The sequence below is a fragment of the Odontomachus brunneus genome, unplaced genomic scaffold (genome assembly GCF_010583005.1).
Source record: "Odontomachus brunneus isolate Ranch 3 - 2012 unplaced genomic scaffold, Obru_v1 Obru_scaffold_126, whole genome shotgun sequence".
NCBI classification, from domain to species: Eukaryota; Metazoa; Arthropoda; class Insecta; order Hymenoptera; family Formicidae; genus Odontomachus; species Odontomachus brunneus.
Genome location: NW_022639576.1, coordinates 986723 through 1005973, shown reverse-complemented (window position 1 = coordinate 1005973; position 19251 = coordinate 986723). Strand labels below are relative to the sequence as shown.

The following is a 19251-nucleotide window of genomic DNA, read 5'->3' as shown; positions in this document are numbered from 1 at the left end:
ATATATATATATATATATATATATATATATATATATATATATATATATATATTATTCTATATGAAAATATACCTATGAAAATAATTCCGAACACTGGTTTAAGGAAAAAAAATTAATATATATATAAAAAATTAATTATAATAAGAAAAAAAAATTATATATATAAATAAAATTAAAATAATATATAAATAAAATTAATAATAATAAGAAAAAAAATTAATATATATATAAATATATATTAGCAAATCTTTTAGCTATCACAACTAAATAACTTTGCTAAGAAAGCAAGAAAATTTGCTCTTGCAGTTAATATTTTTAGTTGTCCATATATTAGCAAATCTTTTTTTCCCTGTACACCTTCTATTTTCCCTTGCTGCGCGGCGGACCATACAACTGAAGGTCGCGGCTCTTTGTCTCAGGAACGTTGATATTATGAGGTACATCTATGCACGGAGAAAAATAATTTTGCTCTTTTAGCAAAATTGTCGTTGCTACTGCATATTCGTAGTGACATGAAAAAAGTTTAGTTGACGTAACTAATTTTACAAATTATTCGTTATCAGAGCACAAGTAGTTTCGTTGCCAGAATAAGTAAATAAATTTGTCAAGTGTAATTGTTTTAAGAATCACGTTAATTTGTTATTGATGCAAAATAATGTATCCTTAGCAAATTTATTTGCTATCGGAACAAAACTGCAACTGCTTATATAAATCTATTATGGTTCTTATAGCAAAATAATTTATAGATTCAGCAAATTATATCCAGCAAATAGTGATTAGTATTCTTAGTAAATCTTTTTGCTGTCCATATAATAACGAAAAGATTTTGTTAAACCAGCAGAAAATTTGCTGGGCCAGCAAATTATTTTTCTCCGTGTGAGGTATCTGCTAAAGATGCATTCGAGAAGCACGTTAATCAGCACTAACGCGTCATTTATGCCAGCCGTATTCATAGTCAAGCCTTATATTTAAGGCCTCTTTAAATTCATTTTCAGATGCTCTGCAGTCAATAAAATAATCCGTAGAGCATCTGAAGATGAATTTAAGGAGGCTTTAAATATAAGGCCTGACTCTGAATACAAGCATTAATCCTAGTTGTACATGAGCGATAGAGTAACGTGTCAGCTCCTGAAAATCGTCTCGGATATGAAAATAATTCCGAGCACTGGTTTAAGGAAAAAAATCATTTCCAGATCGCGTTGTTCGAAGAAGAAGAGACGTGGGGTAAAAATCACATTCGACGTCTCCGGGACAGGTGCACGCGATCGTCAGACAGTACGTGACAAATGCGCCCGCATAGCTCTCTCCGACCCCCTGAGAGACGCACGTGGCTCTCGCGAAAAATTCGCGGCGAAGCGGCACACGGAATCACGACGGACGGACGGATTGACGCGAGAGCGAGCGAGCGCGCGTATCCAGACGGAAAATTCGTGGCGGCGTCGTTTGTCTTCGTCGGTAGCGTCGCGTCGGACGGCAGAATAAGGCCATCTCTCACGGCTACGAAGGACGTTTTCCTCATCATCGCGGCGTCGAGCCGCTGGCTCGCTCGTTCGCGCTGGCGCTGGCGCGAAAGAATCTTCGTCGCGAACTCACGCTCCAGTTCACGTGACCGGGTCACGGGGTCAGAACGTAACCCGAAGAAACGCGTCTATCCGACGCCGCCGCGACGCAGCATGATTATCCGTCGGCGCAAACGACGACGGTGGCGAATGCGGTGCGTCGCGCCGCAACAGATCGCCGTCGTCATCGTCGTTGCGGTGATACGAGGTCTCGATAATCCCACCCGCAAATACGTGCGATCGAGAGAGAGAGAGAGAGAGAGAGAGAGAGAGAGAGAAAGAGAGAAAACGGGGGGAAAAAGAGAGAGAGACTTAGATTATCGAGAGCGTCTCGCTGGCACGGAAAAGAGATTACGCGACGGAATGAAAATTATTAAACCGTTGGCTATAAAGTCGATTGCCAAGAGAGGTCACTGGTAATGGGATGCTATAATGTTGCCGCATTTCATTAATGTACATATCGAATGTAGCCAATTGTAAATTGAACGCCACAAGTTAAATATACAGCCAACAGGGAGCCAATGAAACGGGCTAACAAATGAACGCATCGTGCATTGCATTTATTCAAGTATCTTCGGTGATTCAAACTTTAGTTGAGCGCTGAGATAGTCAATAATAGTCGATGGAAATCACTGTAGCAGTTAATATATCACAGTCAAAAAACTTTAAGCTCATTTCTAACAGAATCCTCTTATATAGCTTTAAGAGGATTCTTCTGAAGCTAAAAGGAAAGTATTCTGACTACAATATTCTACAATATTTTTTAGTGCAAGTCTTGTTCTTGAAAAAGAAAAAAATTTCTCTTCTAGTAAAAGAACATTCTGCTTCAAATAAATATCTTTCTTTTAATTCAAAAGGGAAAGAAAAAATTAAAATAATATGTAGTAGATTTCTGATTGATAGTCCACTTCACGAAAGAGAAATATTATTCTACTAGCTTAACCCTTTATTGCCCAAATTAATTTCTCTCGTTTAAGAAATTTTTCATATAATGTTTAAAACTAGACAACTAGACTACTCAACACATACAATATGAAATTTTGCTTTTCTAATTTTTTATTTTCCTAAAATAGGTTTGTGACGCTGAGGTCACATTAAGCAGTCACTATCGCTGCCAACATATTAAAAAAAGGCAACTATATCGTGACTTCCGCGTCACATCAGTCAAAACAGGAACAATATTCATATTGGAGATAAATAATGATGAAACTGAATTATGACTTCAGAATCACAGTGGACAGTAAAAAGTTAAACTGTCCGGTATTGTCTGGACAAAGAGTCAAAGGGATAAAATCAAGAGAGGGTGGGATATCTAAGTTTCATGATAGTCTATATTTTCCACGAAGTCCTAGAGAATAACTATGCATAATTTGGTTCAGATCGATCAAAGGGTTTAGGAGTTTATAAGGAATATACAGAAAGACATTCTACACTGAGAAAAAAATTTACTAAATTTCAAAAAACGTTAGTTTGGATAGTACTGTAAAGATATTTGTTTAAATTAAGTAACTATTTTCTAAAATTACATAAAGAAATTTTAAATATAAATTTGTTTCTTTAATTTTAGAAAATAATTATTTAATTTAAACAAATATCTTCACAGTACTATCCAAACAAACGTTTTTTAAATTTAGTAAAATTTTTAATTTTTTTAAATTTAAATTTAGTTTTAATTTACTAAATTTAAATTTTTTTTTTAATTTAGTAAATTTTTTTCTCAGTGAATTTTATATATATATAGATAATTACATTCTTTCGGTAAAAGTTTTCGCTTAGAATACGGGCTTACACATGGAGAAAAATAATTTTGCTCTTTTAACAAAACCGTCATTGCTACTGCATATTCGTAATGACATCAAAAAAATTTAGTTAACGTAACTACTTTTACAAATTAATCGTTATTACAGCAGAAGTAGTTTCGTTGTCAGGATAGAAAAAATGTGTTGTCCTAAAAATCAAGTATATTTATTCTAAGAATCACGTTAATTTGCTATTGATACAAAGTATCCTTAGCAAATTTATTTGCTATCGGAGCAAAACTGCAATTGCTTATATAAATCCATCATGGTTCTTACCAAAATAATTTGTAGATTCAGCAAATTATATCCAGCGAATAGTGATTAATATTCTTAGCAAGTCTTTTTGCTGTCCATATAATAACGAAAAGATTTTGTTAAACTAGCAGAAAATTTTCTGAGCCAGCAAATTATTTTTCTCCGTGCAGGAAATAGCACTTTGCAACTAGAATTCTTTTTCTTCTAAATGTTAGGATATTGTCCTTTTGGAAGAATGTTTTAGAAGAATGTTTTCTCTAAGCCATGTATAAGAGGATTTCGCTAGAAACGGGATTATACTTTTTTGGATGATCAATTGTGACGCGACAGCGGCGCGAGTCGCGTCGATTGCTTCGCGACGCAAAAATATCTCTCGTTAAGCGAGATTCTTGAAACGACCACGCTGAAAAAATTATTCTTGCCTTTGCAACTAAAATATTTAGCATAAACGATTTTGGTGCAGTTACATGTTTTTCTCACGCATCATTAAAAGAGCGAAACACGAATTTTTTCGTTGCAATTACCGAACACAAAATTTGACTGATCCCATTATAACTGAATTACGATTTTACCTAAATTATGTGATTAACAAATTTTCATTTCGACAGAAAATCCCTTTTGCAGTGCACGTCAGATTGCGCGACACAATTATGTGCTCTCCCCCTTTCTCTGCATCTCAATTGTTTATTGTCGGGAGAGACATGGTCTTCCGCATCGCATCCAAATAGATAACGGACTCGAAGGCAGAGGCGCACAACAACTATCGATTGTCGCGCGTCCTGGGCGCGAGCCGTGTAATTTATTTAAAGCTTGCGCCTCCGCGTCATCTCTCCGACGACTCGGCGTATCTTCTCGAGAGAGGCTCTCGCGCGGGCTCCCCTTCCCCCGGCAGCGGAAATGGTCGTTCTTAATTCAAAGCTGAAACGAGAATTTTCGAGAGTGCGCGGGCGCGAAGGAACGTCGCCGTCGGTTAAGCGGATCTCACGAGCGCGTGGGGGTGGAAAAGTGCACCGAGTGGCTAATACGAAACTTTGGCGGAGGGGGCGGGAGGGCTATGCCGTACAGTTGCCGACGAACGGGACCGGATATTGCCTCTTCAAGTTCCCGGGGCGCACTTGCCGAAGTCGAGGCCGCTTCTCGGCCGCGGCTAATTCGTATTTAAAGGAGGCCACCGGTGCCCCATGATAACTCAATTTGCCTTTCCTCATCCGGTGAGGTCGCCACTGTCGTCGTCGTCGTCGTCGTAGTTTCCCTTGCCGCGCTTTCGAGGCCATCGAGCTGCCGCCTCCTTGCGTCTCGCAATAACGCGCGCCAGATCATGCCGGCAGTGGAGAATTTAAAGCGCGGAAACGTACGTCGCATTTTCCGCGACGTCCCGGGCTATAAAATATTCCCGAGGCACGTCGCTCTTTCTAAAGCGAAGTCTGATTTGTTGCGTGCGCTTGCCGGGCGCGCGCGAATATTCGCCTAGACGCGAGCGTCACGTCGGATGGAAGCAATTGCGGTCAAGTGAGAGGAATCCCCTTCCCCCTCCGACCCGGCCGCAGCCGCGACGACAAATGTTCGTCGATTAATAACGGCGAAACGTCCCGTAACGTTAGATCTCTCGCGAAACGCTCCAGGGGATGGCTGGCGATGGCTGGCTAATTTGACCTCGGGAATCAATTCATGTATCGCGCAAAGGCTCATCGAGCGATTTGTTACTCCGCACGAAATATTCCCTCCACGAGGACTCTTCACCGATCACAATGGGGAATATCTCGAGATACAACAGCCGTACAGGCTGCTGTCCTACTTATGCTTGTATCTTCGATGCTGCAAATGTTTATTCATTATCATTCCCTCCGTGTCGAGATTTGAAGAAGCGCTTATTCAAAAGCTATTCGATTACAGGGTGGCCCACATGACAAAGTGTGACAAGTTAAAAACTCTATTTGTCGTATCAAAGAGTTGTTCATGAGAAAGTTTGATATATTGAAGGAGGGTCTTTCTGACTATGCAAACAAAAATTCGCTACCCCTTGCAGTAGAGGCGATTACTTCGTCATAGAGAACGAGCGAGTTCAAGATTTTCGTCCACAAAGTCTCGGCTGCAAAATTCCGTCCACGTCAAATATAACGTACCGCGGTTTGCGCTCGCGAATGCATGCCGAGTCAAGAGAGGAAAGAGACGGTACGCATAACGCGTGTTAACTTTGCTCCCCCCTCCCCCAGCCACAATCTTACTAACAGCAGATGCGCCGTTTCGTATATCCGTGGGAGAAGCCGGCTTGTTCTCGGGGGGCGTCGGGCGTGCAATTTAAGCGTGCAAAAACAAGCGCAATTACCATCTGCGCGCGCGCTCGCGGCAGTTCGCTCTCACTTCCGACTATTAATTTACATATCTCCGCTCTTAATCGTTTCGACGGATCCAAACCTTAATTAAATTAAGCTGCGCCGAGAGTAGATTAAGCTCCCGAAAACGACGCAAGCCCGGTAAAAGCAACGGCGACGTGGCAACAAAAACTCGCGGGACGAAACATCGGTTTAGACCTGCTTGCGTAACACCGCGAAGCGCCCGGCGAGGTGTTAAGTGAAAATTTACGTTGGCGAAAACAAAGCGGAATTCGATCTCTCCCTCGGCCAGCGCGTAATCCGTCAAACGTTTATCCATTTTCGGCTGCTTAGAAAAATTTGCCCGCTCGAGTTTACCCGGAGGATTTTCCCAAACGTCGAATTTTCGTGTTTGCGAGGGGAGAAAGCGTCGACAAGAAAAGCCGCGCGCGGTAATTTCGCAAGGCCGCAAGCGAACATTTCATAAGGAAGTTGAAATGGCATCTATCACTCACGTAGAACATTTCCTGAGATTTAACTGAAATTGCGGACTGATTTTCTAAAGAAATTATATACTCTGGTTGAGAAATCTATTTAGGTTAGAAATGTGATGTTTCAAACACGCGATCCTGAATTGAGAGCATAAACAGATCACATTTGATTTCCCCCACGTTTTTCACCAAAGATCCCACTTCTTATCTTGTATTATAACAGAAAACATACGAAATACTTAGGACATTTATAATATTACTCAAAGAGTATAAATATTTTTTTAAAGCGCGTAAAAATATCAAAAGTATTTTACATATTTTCTCATTCTATTGGATTTTGTAGTCGGTTTAAAAAAGGAATTTAAAAATCTATCGACTTTATCTAATGTAAACAGGATATTTAGGATACGAGCGGATACGATCTAGATGGCGTGCAAGCGTGTATGCCTGGTTAACGTAATGCATGTGTTTGGAATAATTTTGATATACTGAGTAGTGTGGGAGGGTCAGATAGGGAAAATTATGTAGGAATAGACGTATAAGCGAAAGCGAAACAAGGCGAGATGATTTGCAACGGTAAATGTTCGAGTGGTCTCCCTAATGAGTATCAAACTTCAAATGTGCTTTTGTTCTGTAAGCGAGAGATTTTTCTCAGCGTAGAGATCGTTAAATATTGTCATAGTAATTTATACTTCAACATATTCCAGCTTTACAAAGAACATTGTAAAAACACACACACACACACACACACACACATGTATATAATTTTAACGTAATTTTTACCACAATATTTTCTCCATGCACACGGAAAAAACAATTCTGTTGGTGCAACCGAATTTTCGGTTGCTCAGGGATTAAACAAAAATTCGGCTGTAGGAACAGAAAAATTTCTTTATGAAGCTTCTGTATAGTCAATTGTTCTTAATTGCCGGAGTTCTAATATCGTTGAATGTTCAGACGAATATTTTCGGTTGCGACAACAGAAATATTAGTTTTCATAACAGAGATATCGCTTCTGATCACTCATTTTTCAGTTGGTTCTTATTTGGTTGCACCAACTAAAATTTTTTTTGCGTGCAGGACAATCAATTTCGCCACGAATTCGGCTATTCTGATCGGAATCTCCGCAGCCCTCTGGGAAAATCTTGAGAAATTTCCACGCGACATTCATCTCACTCGTGGTACATCGACGATAACGACCGCGACAACGGCGACGACGGCGAGGGTGGAATTAGCGGGAAGGGCGACACGAAAGGGGTGGATACGCTCGGTCATCGTTAAACGGCGCTCGGAATGCGCAGCCGGGCGAATTAGGCGAGCCAATTACAAGTTCGGATCAAGTTATTTCCGCGAGCCTATCTCGCATTTACATACAAATCGCCGCGATGTGCGAAGCGCCGATATCGAGCGGATCTCCCGAATATGCGCCGCGCATTCGTAGTTGACGAATGGCCCATGTCGCTCCGCGCGGCTACCCGTTTATTCAATGACCGCCGTGGTCCTCGGGCGAATGGTCGCCTCGCTCGCGATCGATCTGGACCACCGGTATGGCACACGACCACGCGTGTACAAATACAGCTATTCGTGGGCCAGCAGCAACATCCGCGTACGTACTCCAGGAGGAATTTTGAGAAACGTTCTCGGGCAGGACGGGAATTGCAAATTTCTGTCGCGCAGCCGATCGATGCGCGTCGTCAGACACACCGAGGGTATCGCGTTAACGCAAATCTCTTAGGGCGATGGGAAAAATTAATTGAGAACGCTTTTCGAGGGGCGCGCAGTGCGGCGAGCCCCGGAGATGCAGGCTTCCCCCAATCCATCCCGACTCTTGTTCTCCGTCGTGTCGTGCAATTTTTTACACGCTATTTTGTCGAGGAGAACGTTTCCCGATTAAGGTGATGAGGACACGATGTCTCGAGCGTCTTACCTACGTTTTTTCTACTACTTATGCACTTTTTGCGCCTTGAATCTTACACGGAGAAAAGTAATTTTGCTCTTTTAGAAAAATCGTCGTTGTTACTGCATATTCGTAGACATGACATCAAAAAAATTTAGTTGACGTAACTAATTTTACAAATTATTCGTTATTAGAGCAGAAGTAGTTTCGTTACCAGGATAGAACAAATTGTTGAGTGTATTTGAAAAATCATGTTAATTTGCTATTGATGCAAAATAATGTATCCTTAGCAAATTTATTTGTTATCGGAGCAAAACTGCAACTGCTTATATAAATCCATCATGGTTCTTATAGCAAAATAATTTGTAGATTCAGCAAATTATATCCAGCAAATAGTGATTAGTAATTCTTAGCAAATCTTTTTGTTGTCCATATAATAAGGAAAAGATTTTGCTAGACCAGCAGAAAATTTGCTTCCAGCAAATTATTTTTCTCCGTGCACGTTTATACGTCATCTAAGTCCATTTGTATCCTAAATATAAGTACCCTGTTTGTACTTAATAGAGTAAAGTCGGTATATTTTTAAATTTCCTTTTTCATGTGTCGATTAGTAAACAATTTCTTGATTCATAAATCGAGAAATAAGATTGAATGCTGGGAGCGAAACGCAAAGCCGCTTGAACTTGGTCTTGTACAAAACGATATAATCTTTAGCAGAAGCCTCTTATACATGGCTTCAAAAGAGGATTCTTCGAAAACCAAAAAGGAAAATATTCTAAGCAGAATATTCCTAAAGTTGAAGGAATTTTATCTTTTATCTATCAGAAGTACAGAAGTCTTGTTGTCAAAGTTCCTGCCTTCCAATGCTACGGAATTCTGGATTGATGATGTCAAAAGCGAGAAAACGCATGCCAAAAATTCTTACGTGCTATTTTCAAGTAAAAAGATATTTGCATGAAAGGACACTTCGGATCGCGTGAGCAAAATGTTCCGGAAACCATTCTTTTCCCTTGATAGTTAATAAATAGCCATAAAATGCATGTGGTAAAATTACGAGAACGAGTAGAAAAAGGAAGGTTGCATGTTATGTTAATCTTATACCTCTATTTATTGATTGTCGAAGAGAAAGGATACACGGAGAAAAATAATTTTGCTCCTTTTTAGCAAAATCGTCGTTGCTACTGCATATTCATAGTAACAGCAAAAAATTTAGTTAACGTAAATAATTTTATAAATTATTCGTTATCAGAAGTAGTTTCGTTTCCAGGATAAAAAAATTTGCTGAGTGTATTTGTTCTAAGAATCACGTTAATTTGCTATCGATGCAAAATAATGTATCCATAGCAAATTTATTTGCTATCGGAGCAAAATTGCAACTGCTTATATAATTCATCATGGTTCTTATAGCAAAATAATTTGTAGATTCAGCAAATTATATTCAGCAAATAGTGATTAGTATTCTTAGCAAATCTTTTTGCTGTCCATATAATAACGAAAAGATTTTGCTAGACTAACAGAAAATTTGCTGGGCCAGCAAATTATTTTTCTTCCGGTGTAGTTTTCAAAGCATTTTACAAATATGTTTCAAATAAACATTTCCTTCTCAATTCAAGAGGAACAAAGTTAGAATAATATTCCCAGTACACTGAAAAAAATATCTAAGAAATAAAAATATTTATTCAGTAAGTACTCTAATGACATATTTACTAATATTAGTATATTTTTCATATAAAAAAATCTACATTTTCTTGAAACCTTAACTTTTCATAAAAGCAATTATTTATTCTTTTATTTAAGTAAAAGTTATCAAATAATTTTCACAAATAAGTTAGTAAATAATAACTTTTTATTGATTATTTAAGCAAAAAAGATTTAGATTTAAGTAAATAGATTATCAATGTACTCACCGAATATGAGCAATTTTTATTGTTTAAATATTTCTTCCCTCACTATGTACATTTTTCATTAATAGTTTACTTCATTAGAAGAGGAAACTCTTCCGAGAAGAGTATCCACATAGAATATGAGATTACAGGAAGTAGAACTCCTTACGACTAGAGTTCTTAGGAGTTTTTAGGAGTATTAGAATATTTTCTTTTTGGTTCTCAAAAGAATCCATATAGGAGAGGATCCCGCCAAGAACAAGATTATATATTTTTGGGTGTAAAAGAAATAAAAAAAAAGATCGAGCTCATCGTCGAACACTTCAAATTTTTAATCCAGGAACATCACGGCTATCACGTTGGTGCCGAGGAAGAACGGCTCTCTTGCCGAGAGCGTTTCTGTAGTCGGGAGAAAAAGAGTGCACGATACCTGGGACATCTTGTACAACAGCTGCACACGATGCAATAACGCAGGGGGTGTAGAGAGACCTTTGGTCGGAGTAGCGGGGCTTAACAAGCGGGCGAAATCCACAGTTTAACGCGGCTCGGCGAGAGCCTTAGATTAAGGTTGCAAGACATAAAAAAGCGGCATAAAGCCCTCGGACACGGACAAAGGGTACGATTAGCTCTTAGCAAGCTCTTTAACGTGCACGGGGCAAATTTCCACTGGCCTTCGCCTCGCGTTTCTCCCCGTACGGGCTTTTCCACGGAGTAATTCGCGCCTGAAGTATTTAACCGATTCGGACAGATGTGTGTTTCCTTCCGAATGTGGCCGATTACTTTCGCCATATAAAACAACATGGGCAACGACGGTGGGGGCGAGTAAAGGGGGAGAAGTCCGCGCTCTCGCGATGACTAATGCTCTCAATATTGCAGTAGCCTGAAAATTTCATCGGCACCCGTACGCTGACGTGATACATTGTCGCGTATGGAATATTCATCCACGGTCAACTTTGCCAAAAACGCGGCGCGTTAAGAACTTATTCCCTGTTGTCCCGTTATTATCGGCGCGGAACGAGACGGGATTCGAGAAAGAGAGAAAGAAGAGAGAGGGTGGGAACCAAGCCGAGATTGCAGAAATAAATTCTCGACTTGGACGACTCGCGAGAGGAAACTCTTTTCGTACTCCTTACCCCACACCGATTCGCGCTTTGACGCCTTTGAGATTCCCGCCGATCTCCATGATACGCGTGTGCGAATTACCAGGTGTACCGCCGCTGTGTTTCTCGCGTTTGACTCCGCCGATTTATATTCTAATATGACTCTGTTACGTTTCTTTTGTGCCGCGTTTCTGTGGGCCATGGCACACAGAAAAACTTAAGCAATAAAACGTATACAGTAAGCAAATTGACCAATCACAATCGCTGATTTTTCTTACGGTCCAAGAATCAACGACTGTGACTGGTCAATTTGCTTACTGTATACGTTTTATTGCTTAAGTTTTTCTGTGTGCCATGGCCCTTAGTCTTGATAACGCGCGGATCGCGAGATCTACCGTCTATGTGTAAATCATTCGACTATCAAGAGACGCGGTAGCGTCTCGCGCGAAGCGAGGAACGGCTGTCTATATTTACGCGACGCCTCTGCAAAATTTCTCGTTCTGCTAAAATCCGGCTGATCCGACTGAGTTCTAAGTGATCCCAATCGATTTCTTCCAACTATATAAGAGAACTGTCCTCATTTTTGCGCCACATATTTTACTAGAGGAGATATCTTGACACAAAGTCCGAAATCGCCAAATTCTCATTAATGAAATTTCATCGACCAATTTCGCATACAGACAGTGTGGATGCTCTAAATAGAAAAAATTGAAGAACATTGCTGTACCTTCGCATCTGATTCAGAAGCTTGAGAAAAAGTTTGCAGAACGGAAAAGTTTGCAGAAAGATTACATGCGTAGTTAGATTACCCGCTGAATATGGTAAAATAAAGCAACATACATTTACGTAAGATCTACATCTATAAGAAATACGAAAAAGATAGCGTGATCGTGATGATCGTCTCTGCGTTATCGACATTTTTCGAGTTCATCGTCGACTTCAGCATCTTTTTAAATCAACGGCGTTTAAGCGACCTCAGCTCATTTTTAAGACATGATGCTTGTTTTTGTGCTTGAAATGCTAGAAATGCTAGAAATAACTACATTCTAATAGGTGCATGTTTTTAACATGTTATTAGATCTCACTAAATCCAGCACGAAAACATGTGTCGTCAGTTTTACGCCGATTCGGCTAGTAATGAGGCAGAGCTTATTTCAATTTGTTCTGTAGTTCAACGGTGCAAATAGCGGCTGACTTATTACACGCGGCGGAAAAATTGCCACAAAGCGAATTTCGCAATTTTTCGCGTTATTGGCGCGTCGCGTCGACGTAGGCAACGAGGAATACGAGACAACAACAAGGCAGAGACGCGCGCTCTTATCTGAGCGGCTACAACTCAGTTTCTTGTAAAAACGCAGCGCGCATCTCGTTAATCCGCGTAAAATTCCCGAGCGTCAAGGCTAACCTCCGAGCGAGATCGTCGCGCGCACACAAACACAAACTGCGCGTCTCCTCTGCGTTCTAAAGTCGCTCTCTGGAAATTGCGAAGATGATCCGGATAACCCGCAACCTCCGCCGCAACGAGTCTGACTATCGATATTCCTGGCTTTTATCGGTCGCGTTTCCGCGCAGCTCGTACTACGTTTTGGACGCGATGAAAGATTACGCGCTGAGAGAAAAGTTTTGCTAATTTAACGAAATATCAGTACCGGCAACAAATGGTTTGTCGATATGGGACGCTGAGCGACCCCATAGCGGGAACAAATGATTTGTTACTTTCAATTTGCTGCTCTGAACAACTCCTCTGTAATAGAGACGTAACTAACCCTAACCTAACTAGACGAGACCAAATATGATTTGTGTCTCAGGCAATGTTTGCTAAAATGACAAATGATAACTGTTCGGTCTGCTTTCCTAACAATCATCAAACAGCAAACGTGTTTTTGTTCTGATAACAAAAGGATTTCTCTCAGTGTATGCGAACCTCGTACTTTACAAACTCTTCTCAATTTTATGAACAGTCTCATTTCTATTCGCTAACTAGTCTTCAACGCGGTGACGTTGACTGGTGACGTATGACAACTCTATAAATATAACGATTGTGACACACTGAGAGAAAATTTGTGCTAATTTAACAGAATATCAGCAGCCGCAACAAATGGCTTGTCGATATGGCACAGCAAACGACCCCGTAGCGGGAACAAATGATTTGTTACTTTCAATTTGCTGCTCTGAGCGATACTTCTGTAATAGAGACATAACTGACCCAACCTAAATAAACGAGAACAAACGTGATATGTATTTCAGGCAATGTGTATTTGTTAAAATGACAAATGACTGTTCAATCTGCTTTCCTAACGAACATCAAACAGCAGACATGTTCTGATAATCGACGGATTTTTGTCGGTGCACGTGCAGTCGCGGACAATAAAGTTGACTGGTATCAATTTCACGTGATTCAGTTTCCTTCTCATCTCACTTCCAGTTAAAAAACGTACTCAGAAACTGAATCGCGTGAAATTAAAACTAGTCAATCTTGTTGTCCGCGACAATAGTACAATTAAAATAATTGCAAAATGCAGAACGAACGACGGCCGAAGGCGGGAACAACAAATTCGCGCGTGAGACTAAAAACTGGAAACCGTGGAAAAATCTAAATGAGGTTCCGCGTTCTCCCATCAAGTGGAAGATTATTTGTGCTTATTAAACGTATCTCTCATCGAAATCGCGATATCAGCGTTCACATAGAAAATTTAATTGAAATTCAATTCGATTTCCCAAAAAAGAGGGCAGATTTAGGAGTCAGAAGTATAATATTTCAAACGCGCGATTTTAAGCGGAAAGGTCAAGCAGATTCAATTTGATCTTTGCAACGTTTTTTTCAGAGATTACTCTGATTTCCTTTTGACACTGGAATCGAGCAAAACGCTTGGAATATTAACACTTTTTAGATATTTATGCTTATAAAGTGTAACGTCCAAAAAAGATATAATCTTATCTTTAACAAAATCCTCTTTATATATGATCTCCAAGAGGATCTGAAAATATCAAAAGGAAAAATACGATATTTTATTACTCCTCATTAAAAAGAAAAACGCTCTTTCGTTGAAAATTCTTATTAAGAATATAGAATTACAGGAAAAATAGAAAGCGCTTTGCTACTAGAGTTCTTTCTTTTTGTATTATTTTCTTTTCATGAGTTTCAGGTCACTCTGTTCGCTGGAGGAGTAAACTGTTCACGAAACGATTATTCGCAACCAAACACAAGGAAGACGCGGTCCAAGTCAGGAAAACGAAGTATTTTCCTTCCCTTCCTAAATTTTAGGAAATCCTTAGGAATTTACTCTCCTAAGGATAAACTTTTGGTGAAGCGAATCAAAGTGATTTGGATGCATTTGTTTTTCACGTGATATTCTATCGAATTTAATTTCGATAAGAATAAGCTCTATGAAAATAATGAGATTCTTAATGTTGTGTTAAGACGGGATAATGTACTTTGCGATAAATTTAGCTTTGCATTCCGATCGGAATCTGATTATGGGAAAATCTTGAGAAATTCCCATGAGGCTCGCGAGCCGAGCGGCGGTGTTCTTAACGCGATGATACGTGCGAGGGTGAGTAATATCGCTGTTTAATTATGTATCCGCGACCTACGTGCGTACGACGTGCACATAGCTGCGGCGACGTACCCGCGCCGTCTATTACGGACGGCATATCGATGTGTTCCCGCGCCGCGACTTCTATAGCTAACCCCCTGCTATAAGTCACCCTCGCGCACACGACACGTCATTACTCCGCGGAAACCTCGGCATCTGGCATGTGAAATGTGTTGGTACAAGCGTTTCGCGATTATCCCCGACTTGACTGGCCGAGTGTCCCGACAGTCACTGGTTGTACACTCTCGCAAGCGCCGTGTTACACAAAGTCAACGACGCGTTTCTCACGCGGATTGGTCGAGTGCTCTCTCTCTCTCTCTCTCTCTCCCTCTTTCCCCCGTTCTCTCCCGAGTCGCGTTAGTCGCCGCGGAACTTCCGACTGCTTCCGAGTGCTAACAACAGAGACGGGTTTATAACTTCGACCTCGTTCGCTCGACAATTCGTCCAATTAGGAAATTTCCGCGGACTGTACGATGACGACAACAACGAAACGTTACAGGCGTGCCCGCACTTCTGTGACAGCCTCGACACTCTCTCCGCGACACTCTCGAGCGCCTTCTCTTCGCTTCCAGGTGCGCTTCCGAGGAAGAACATAGGGAAAAGTCGACGCCGCGAACGAATCTCGATGAGGAAACGGCGCGGTTGCGTCTCGCGGCCGCTTAACCGTCCATTCACCCGATTAAGCGGATTGTTACGAGGGCGGGATGTCCAATCGCCGCTTATTCGCCGACTCTCGTCGCGTGTTTATCCCAAGTGTATCAATTCTAATTGAGAACGATTGAAAATCTTGATTGTTATTCATTGCTACCTTCTATTTTCAACACATCCGCTATCCGCGTAGAAATCTCCTGAGATTTTCCCAGATGCGACATAGATTCTAATTAGAATGCCAAAACATGTCCCTGTAATTATTTATTCCCCTATGGTAGCAACTGGGAATCTCATTCTTGTCCCAAACATAGATTCTCTATCTCAAATCGAAACAGAAATACTATAGAAATTCACACTTTCTTCAGCTGGTACACTTCTATGGTATCAAGCAGGGAATCCCGTTTTTATGCAAACTATTGTATTCAGTATGGGATATCAAAAAGTAAAATATTTTTTAAAACACTTGTAGTATTTTACTGAATAATGAAATTATTTGGAAAGTCAACACGTCTTTTCAATTCTAACATAAAATGGAAACCAGAAGAAATGCAGAAAAGACTTTGAATTTTCCTACTCACGATTGCATGTTTGAAGCATTATACGAAAAAAAGGATGTTTGGCAAACATATAAATCTAGTTGGCACGATCAGATTTATATGTGGACCACGAATACGTGACGCAACGATCACAAGTTATCTCGATCTACAATGACGTCTCTCTCGACATGCAAAGTCGAGAAGATCCCTAGAAAAACAATCCAGAAGGAATCCACGTACCTGATGTAAACCGCGACGATCAACGGCGGCCGTAGATCCGTCACCTTGGAGTGCAGGAAGGCCGGAACATACAGTCTGGATCTCGGATAGAGCGGACCGTGCGGCACCAACAATGTCAGCAGGTCGTCCGCCCTCAGCTCCTTGTAATCCGCTTTGTTTGGGGCCAGTGGCACTTGACCTAAGGGAGTGACCGGCTGAATCTGCACCCTGGGTCGGCAGAAGCCCGAACCGCCGTCGGCACCTGAGCCGCCACCGCCGCCGAGTCCCGTCCCCTCCTCCGTACGCGGTTCCAGCACGGAGTAAGCGACCTGGATCAATCGCGGCATACTCTTGGCGACCTTGACACGGCCGGAGGCGTCGGGTGGTGGCAGCGGAGTCCACCAACTGGCCGGTATAGTAATCTGCGCGAGGCACACGCCGTTCTCGCCGTCGGGGCTGCACGCTGCAGTCAACGTGGAAGATGAGGAGGAGGAGGAGGACGATGACGAGGAGGAGGAGGAGTAACCACCGCGGCCGTTGCTCCTACTCGCGGGGTTGTTGTTCCTCATCGGGTTCGCCAAGCTGGCGTGCAGCACCACGCAGACTCGTTGGTGGCGCGCTGACATCAGCTGACGCCTGCCACCGGCCTCGCTGCCGGCGTGGAAGAGCACCCTGAGCACCGGAGAGTCGCGTGGCACGCTGTTACCCACCAAGTGGGCCGACATGTCGAGGTGACGAGCACCGAGCTCCTGCGCGTCGAGGATCGTCGCAGCGGTGAGGTTGCGCCGCGTCTCCGGGCCGGGAAGCGCGTCCAACGGGTCAGGAACTATGTAGCGCGCCGGCACGGTCTGCTTCGTGCTGAAGGGCCCGTACGTGGCCCTCACCGACACCGGCTCGCTCGTCTGGAAGACGGTGAACTTGTCGATCGAGAGGACTGAGCCGGGCGGCGGCGACGGCGCCGTACCCGGACCATTGTTGTTGTTGTTGTTGTTGTTGTTATTCGACGATGTCGAGATCGCCGGCACCGAGTCCGTGCGAGCTGGGTAAAACTGGCGTGGCGCGTGTTTCAGGAAAAAGCCGCCATCTTTGTTCTCAAAGTGAACTTCCACTGACGCCGCCACATCTGGAAACAGAAGAGAGAATCGGGGTTAAGTTAATTTTCGAATAACTTCGACGCTCATCACGTCGCAAATTAATGCTAGTGAAAACTCGCGCTTTTCTTTAGTCAATAAAAATGGTATGTTTTTTGGTGAAGTCAAATAGAGAATCCCTTTTCCCTTATTTTAACAATATTCCATTTCCCTAAATCAAATTTTGTCAAATTTTTACACCATTTCCCATTTATATCTAAGCAGTACAAGTGCTTACAGTATGCAAGTTTGTCCAGTTCTAATGTAAAATAAAAACTAGAAAAACGTTTAGGGAAACATTGAAGACAGCGAATAGAATTCTCTAGGACTTTCCACGTAGATTCGCGTGTTTGAAATGACGACCTGAACCACCATCCAAATTTCCTAGATTTTCGGGGGAAATCGGTCTGGATCCCAATTAAATCCTGTGAATTGTCTAAGATATTTATACGTTCGCCGTGAGATTATCTGGAAGTTAGGACAACGTGTAATATTAATAAAACGTCTCCAAGTGAAACGTCGTGATATTGATCAGCCTCTTGCCGTCGGTATCGCAAGACACTGTCAAAATTTTATGACGTCGTGGCTGTCACGTAGCGACGGTTATTCCGAGAACTACTTTTAAACTACCGTTTTAATAAATCTTGTTTATTGTTTTGGCGACATTTTATTGGTTCCACAAGTGCGACACTCTTCCGGCATCCATTATCCTCCCGTACACTCTCCGTGTTCCATCCCCCGCCTCTGTTTACCATTCCCTTAATCCCGCGAGAGTGGCCCGCGCGCGTGTTCCGCCTTCTTAAATATTCCAACGTCGTGCCGCCGCCTTGGCCTTCAACGACGTCGACGACGGCGAGCCTAGCGAGCAATAAATCACCGCGCTCACAACGACGAACTCGACAATTTTTCCTATCGCGTCGATGGTACACGACGCGACGAAGAATGGAGTCGCCGTGGAAGTTGGAAGCGGCGCTTACACGCATCCGAAAGTTGGCGCAGGTGAGTGGAGAAGTTGTAAATCGGCGGGCGGCGGCGGCGGCGACGGGAGGCAGCGGCGCCGAGGGGGGTAAACGGCGCGGCGGCTGCGCTCCATCCGAACATAAATTTCCGAGCAAATCCCGGAGTAAGCGCCAGCTGCCCGCACGGTCTCGCGTAAAATGGAGGAAAGCCTTGGAAAAGCGAGAAGAGAGGGCGAGGAGAAGCGAACCCGATTCGACCCCTCGTCGCTTATCTCCCGCCTCCGCTTGGACCACCCTCTCTTCCTGTTCCTCCGTCCCTCTCTCTTTCTCTCTCTCTCTCTCTCTCTCTCTCTGTGTTTCGCTTTTTCTTCCATCTCTCTCATCTCCTCCTCCTTCTAACTTGGCTTCTATTTCAGCTTCTGTTTTTCTGTTCCGATAACAGGCGATTACGATGAAATGATTTAGTGTTATAGGATTTTAACGCAAAATTATTGTTGCATTACGCGGCAAGTGAATGAATGGAGAGGGATAGAAGGAGGGATGGGCGGAGTGACGATATCGCTATCAACGTTTCATACACTTCGCGAAATTCTCTGAAAGAGCGCGATGCATGTTACGTATATTAATTTTCATCGCGCGTACACTCGCATGGAGGAGTTTTCAGGTGGCACTCACGCAAATATTCGCGAGCGCGCATTAATTATTTCCAGGGAAATTGGTCTCGGACAATCGCCATCTATTTCCGAAAAATCTCGCGCAACTGCGAAAATGCGATACTTTATTACCGTTCTAACTCTAGTCCTTCTTCGCTTTCTCTCTCTCTCTCTCTCTCTCTCTCTCTCTCTCTCTCTCTCTCTACCGCCT

The 19251-nt window shown here is 42.3% G+C and overlaps 1 protein-coding gene across 3 annotated transcripts in view; it reads right to left on the bottom strand.

Moving 5' to 3' along the window:
* Positions 1–19251, bottom strand: part of LOC116849809 (transmembrane protein 132E) — a 176642-nt gene that overhangs the window by 30263 nt on the left and 127128 nt on the right. For all 3 annotated transcript variants that reach the window (XM_032827363.1, XM_032827365.1, XM_032827364.1), the window contains exon 2: positions 16320–17421. In XM_032827363.1, the coding sequence (XP_032683254.1) occupies positions 16320–17421 (1102 nt within the window). The remainder of the gene's footprint in view (positions 1–16319; positions 17422–19251) is intronic.